Consider the following 5933-nt stretch of genomic DNA (forward strand, 5'->3'; position numbering starts at 1 on the left):
TCAATGACCTGCGCCCGGCGTGTAAACAAGATTGGACAGGGAGCGGCTGTAATATCAAAGGAGCCGGCGGCTTCTGCTAGCCGGGTTGATAGTTAAGTAACATCAAGGTGGTTCAAAAGCAAACCTGATAAAGAAGGAAACCCCGTAGTTAATAGTTGAAAGTCTTGGTGGCTTGAGGCGATCGATACCGCCATGCTGTTTACTTTTTATGACATACAATGCAGTGAGTGATGTGTATCGCACCGAGTTAGCTCGGTTGGAAACGCGCAAGGCGGCAATCCCAGGCATTGCAAGTTCGAACCCCAGTGCATCGGACATAAATATTTTTAGCAATTTAACATTTTTAACAATTTTATAATTTTTAACAATTTTATCAGTTTTAACGATTTTAACAATTCTGCATTTTAACAATTTCAACATTTTTTATTTTCGTTGTTTTGCTTTTAACATTCAAAAACTGATTGTTCTTACTCAAGAATGTCAATAACTTAGAATGTTAGTCTTTTGTATTTTTCCAACATACAAACTAAAATCACTTTGATGTTGTCACAAAAGTATTGAGCTGACAAGAGAGAAGGAGTACGGTACTCTGCCAGTGTGAAGAATCTACAGAGGTATTACCAGTCACTAGTAGCAAGAGATAGACCACATTGAATGATGACGATGAGGACGAATCATATGAAGTACTATCATAGCTAGTACAGAAATTCTACTGCTTTACTTTACTTTCTTTCACTCTGTACATGCAATTAGCTCACTGGCATGATTTTAAAAATAAAGGTTATGATAATCATATTATATGTATAGCTTATTCAATGTATGGCTTCATAGTTTATGTGATTGTTAATAACACCTGCACAGAGCATTTCCATACTGACAGTATGTCTTTATTCAAGTGTTTTGGTAGGTATTTCAAGCTTTTCTGCTCCAGCATTGGAATGCGGGGCATGAACGTTTTTTTTTTATTTTGAAAATCAACAGTTTGCATTATGCAATTAAAAATCCTAACCAATAAAGTAGGGAATAGCTATCCAACTGTTGTTTTAGTTGTATGTTACTTCATATTATAGTTATATCAATGTAAATCATTGTTTTCCCTTGTGTTTCTCATTCTTTCCCTGCCATGTCGTAAAATGTGGTGAACCCATCGCTGTATTTGCTCCAAAGCAAATATTGGCCTTTCTAGTTTTAAATTGCTTTGGTATGCAATCCGAAATGTTAACAACGGTACATACAGGATACTAGCACCGTCATAACGCGGACCGAAACTGAGACCGAAACTAAAGGCACCGTGAAGTGACAGAGCCGTCCCCACCCAAAGGCCGAGGATTGTAACACTACTGTCCCTCTAGCTCTCTCTCTACCTCTCTCTCTTTCTCTCTCTCTACCTCTCCCCCTCTCTCTCTCTCCCTCCTCTCTCTCTCTCCCTCTCCCTCTCTTTCCCTCCCTCCCTCTCCCCCACTCTCTCTCTCTCCCTCTATTTCCCCCTCTCTCTCTCCACTAAACACTGTACATTTGAAATTGCAACTTTTGTTGTTATCTATACAGGAACGGCCGCCTGCTCTTGTCACCACAAGTGACGTCAGACATGATCCTGGCGGATGCAGGGTTCTACATGCTCCGGCAGGGGGCGCTGGAAGCAATAGAGGAGCTGGGCAAGGGGGCAACAGGTTTGGCTCGGCGACAGGGCAGACGATGCAATCTAGTTGCAGAGGTTTTGATTCAACACGTGGAGAGACGACACCACAATGCACTTATTTTTTCAATGACTCAATCATATGTATGGAGAACAAGATGCCCTATTAAGGAATGCCCAGCAGAAGTGTTTGACGAGAGTCCGAAAGAGTTCAGTCGGATGTGCATTTCATGCCACCGCACCATTGGGGTAACACAAAAGTTTAAATATGATCCTACAAACGTGGCCATAGAGTGGTGTCACCTGTGCCTAAGATGTCCCGATTGTCAAGAAATCATCTGCCTCCCATAAGGAGCATCTCTCACTGTTATGACTATGAGTTCATGGCTTTAACTTCGCTGGCTTTGAGGGATCGGGTGAGAAGGTTAGATCTTATTGAGAGAGAGGCTCATTGCTCACCCATGATCATCATTGCCTTGTGTATTATGGAAACCAAGTTGACACTATATGCTGTACGTACGTACGAAAACTTTAACATAGCAACATAACATAACAAGCTACTTAAGATACGATTGAAAAACACATTAATTCGAAGTTTGTACCATGCTCATCTGGGCTGGAGTTATATACATGTTTATGTAGGAATGTATGTATGTATGTAAGGTTATTTAAAGATACTCACGGAGACCGAAAAAGACACTGCGCAAACTCCGAACTGCAGTTTGTCTCCACCAATCACAGCCAAAGTTTGTAACGTCTTGGAATCCCACACTCTCACATGGGGCTGGTGTATAAGTAGAGATAAACATTTAGTTGAAAACTTGTGTACGCAGTAGTGACCGTCGCATAAAGATGTGTGTAAAAAGATTGCTCTTTTTCGTTTTTGTGGCATTTCTAGTACTTTACATAAAAAGTGAAGAATATTTTGATGAGTTAGGTCAAACAATTACATAGTTTGCTAAGAAATGAAGATTAATTCTAAGAAGTTCGAAATTTTCAAACGCCATGAGAATAGCTTACCTTGTACCAGTTCGGATCTGGGGTTCCGTAAAATCCGTCGAACTTTTCATATACAGCAATCTGGGTTGAAACAGTAAACACTAGTTGTAAACACTAAACATAGAGGTTATGTGTGCCACCTAAAACCGTGTCGGAAATAGACAACGACTGCTAGCATTGTCGGTAGGGGATCTTCTATTCTGTCCTCCCCTTTATTTTAATGTCATCTTAATAAACCAAGTAAACCAAACCAAATTAAGCAAGGGTGAGAAGTAAAAGGAGTAAATCCATTGCTTTCGCAAGTAAATGAAATTCGGCCAACCATTCAGAGCTACAACCGCCATTTGCTGACCGCGCTTTTTTTCTGTTTGGCATCTAAAAAGAAATTTTTACCGGTACCTGTTCTCTGCGGTTGACCCCCATGACTTGTCCGCTCGTCACCAGGACTCCCGCGGGATGTACAGCCAGACTGGAGTGGGACAGTTACAGGGGGTTATAAAGGATCCGCTCCTGAGGCGTTGTCAAAAAGGGCACTTGGCAACTTTGCCCATAGTACCACGTTTACCCATAGCGCCACACTAGTACCAATAACGCCACGCTTCTACTAGCAGGCATGGGATTCTTCTAAAATATTATCTGAGGTGTTCAGAACATGTACACGGTTTTCTATGCGAAACTTAGCAAATGGTGAAATCTGACCATTGTATGCTTGAGTTGTGTCCCAGGTAGTGCCTCTGTGTGCCGGCCCGAGGGTCGTACAGAACCACGACTGACGCGATGTTGTACACGATTTCCCCGCTGCCGAGCTCGTGTAGGTTATCCGCACAGTCACGGCCTCGGTAACCGTATCTGAACCAGCGTCAAGTCCACACACTAAAGAGAAATACGACTTTATAGTCCAACATTTATTATTGAATGAATGAATGAAGATAATCTCCAAGCAGATCCCTATCGGTGGCAAAAGTATCCATTAGCCAGAGAAGGTCCGCGGCCACCGACGGGGTCAGGACACAAAAAAAAAACGGCCATATATAAAAATGTAACGATCATTCCCCCACAACCTCTGCTTGGAGAGTAAATGAAGACCTTTCTTGTACGTTTGTGCTCTAACACACTAAGTACAGGCCATGCATAAACAGGAAAAAGAATACAGCAATGATACTTAAATTATACATACTAATGTGGTCTACTGTTTACAGGTTCAACTTCTTCTCTTCATTGCATTACATTTATTAGGGATTTGCTCCAAGTATTTTTAAGCAGATACTGCCTTGCTGCAAAGGTAAAAACACGACTATATCTCCAACAAAAAATCTTGTCATGGATAACGCAGTGTGTAATATTGCATGTTGTATTTTACCGGTATACCGATTGGCCCAACCTATGTATCCATCCAACATTAGAATGCGATAAAATAAAATTCTATGAAGGAAAAGTGTTTTCTTTTTTGAAGACATGATCTATACCCACTGCCATTTAATCTGCGAAATAGATATCTGGCCTTGGGGAGTGCAATTAACGGGCCTCCCACAAAATAACTATAGTTTGGCTAATGCTTTAGAATAATTAAGGCGTCTGGACAAGGGTCATTGACCCATTAAAGGTCATTGACTTCTGAAAGTTGTCTACTCTAACTGGTGATATTGTACATGTAATTCTATATAGCAACGTTTTATGAAGGGTCGAATGAAAGCACATCTGTATTGTAATTTGGTAGAATCAACAGTTGTAAAGTTCAAGCTTTGTTCCAACACAAGAAGGAAACTCATAAATTTGCGGTCGATCGCTTTTATGAAGGTATTTGCCTATAAATGTTTCTCATATAACTAAACAGAGTTTTACTTTTGCTTTTCCAACTAAATATGTAAGTAACTCCATCCCTGTCTGTCTGTCTGTCTGTTTATGTGTTTGTTTGTTTGTTTGTTTATTTCTGTTCATATCGAAGGATACACCCATTCTGCACGTAGCATTTCCGTCGGTAGGGTCGGCTCCTTTTTGGCGGGGCCATGGTCCGCCGAATCGGAGGGAGCGAACATGGTGATGGGCCGGCCTCGCAGGTACTGACGGAATACTCCATTTGCTCCTTGTAAAAAAACAAAACAAACAAAACAAAACAACATCATTATACAGATTGTAAACATTGCAATGTGCATTCACTTACGTTCACGAATAACAGAAATGCCTTTCTTTTTTCTTTAACATTTCTCTTTACAAGCAAGACTATACTTGAGGTATTAAAGATTAACTTAAATTCGAAGTCAACAGCTAAGCTTGTAAAGATAAATACACAAAATCCATGAAGGACAAAAGGTCAATGACCCATGTCTGTAACATTTCGACACAAACGCCGGCCTTTCTGCACGCTTGAGTGCACAAGAAACCTGTTTAGTTTCTTAAGACAATTCGAAAGAGAGAGTTTCAAATCTTCAGGGATAAGAAATGTACTGTGGTAAACCTTAAAGCCACAAAAAATGCGATTAGAACAAGAATTGTTATCTGTGTCCTCACATTAGATTATGATAAATTTGAGTCCGGTTGTGGCTTTATGTATATAATTACATGACATAAGTAACGTGCCACAGATGTGCACACTGTAATTATCCTTTGTCCTGAGGGGCTCTATCCTGACTGACGGTTGAGAATTAAACGTAGCTTTTCTAAATAAACACGGAGTCTATTTCTTATAACATATGTTTTCGTATACCTGTAATGTTTAAAATTTCGAACTTTAAAACATCCAAAATGTAACATGGAATGCCGGTTATGTACACTTTCTCACACCTTTAGAGCATATTCGCTGAACCTATGGAATTAGAACACATGTAAGTGAAACAACGCTCGGAATTAACCAAAAAGATCTTCATATATTATAATTTTCATATTTTGGACTGCCATACCTTAATGGTTACTCTGCACACCAAGAAAATGATTATGGTAAAGCCATAATAACGTTACCTATTGTTGAAATATACAAAGAATGCTGCGAACAGTATGCAAAAACAGTTGTTGTTTTTTTACCTATGGGCTTGTCTGTGATTTCTTGCTTCTTGTATTCCATAGACGTTCCCGACATGCGAAGTGTTGAAGTTGATTCTGAAACAAACCGTCTCTGTCTGGCCATCTCCGCAGTCTTATCCCCGGTCAGGTTAAATATCGGCAGAGACTGTCCCCTCAGGAGCGGCTTGGGCTTCGGCATTTCTTTCGTCTTTTCTCCAGTCTTCTCCTTCTCCGATAAATTAAAAATTGGTACCGACTCCACTCTCAGTAGCGGTTTAGGCTTTTTCTTCAGCTGAGGCGA

At 40.4% G+C, this 5933-nt stretch overlaps 2 protein-coding genes across 2 annotated transcripts in view; one reads left to right on the top strand and one right to left on the bottom strand.

Moving 5' to 3' along the window:
• Positions 1–1987, top strand: part of LOC109463595 — a 3914-nt gene extending 1927 nt beyond the window's left edge. Inside the window, exon 2 of the mRNA XM_019760452.1 lies at positions 1549–1987. Coding sequence (XP_019616011.1) covers positions 1549–1987 — 439 coding nt within the window. The remainder of the gene's footprint in view (positions 1–1548) is intronic.
• The window catches only part of LOC109463552 (echinoderm microtubule-associated protein-like 2), a 15841-nt gene extending 11126 nt beyond the window's left edge, over positions 1–4715 (bottom strand). Inside the window, exons 1-5 of the mRNA XM_019760393.1 lie at positions 4586–4715; positions 3335–3484; positions 3035–3104; positions 2657–2716; positions 2319–2420 (exon numbers count right to left, since the gene is read on the bottom strand). Coding sequence (XP_019615952.1) covers positions 2319–2420; positions 2657–2716; positions 3035–3104; positions 3335–3484; positions 4586–4671 — 468 coding nt within the window. The 5' untranslated portion in view covers positions 4672–4715. The remainder of the gene's footprint in view (positions 1–2318; positions 2421–2656; positions 2717–3034; positions 3105–3334; positions 3485–4585) is intronic.
• Positions 4716–5933: the final 1218 nt, after the last annotated feature.

This window comes from Branchiostoma belcheri, unplaced genomic scaffold, assembly GCF_001625305.1.
Source record: "Branchiostoma belcheri isolate BF01 breed outbred unplaced genomic scaffold, Haploidv18h27 scaffold128, whole genome shotgun sequence".
NCBI lineage: Eukaryota > Metazoa > Chordata > Leptocardii > Amphioxiformes > Branchiostomatidae > Branchiostoma > Branchiostoma belcheri.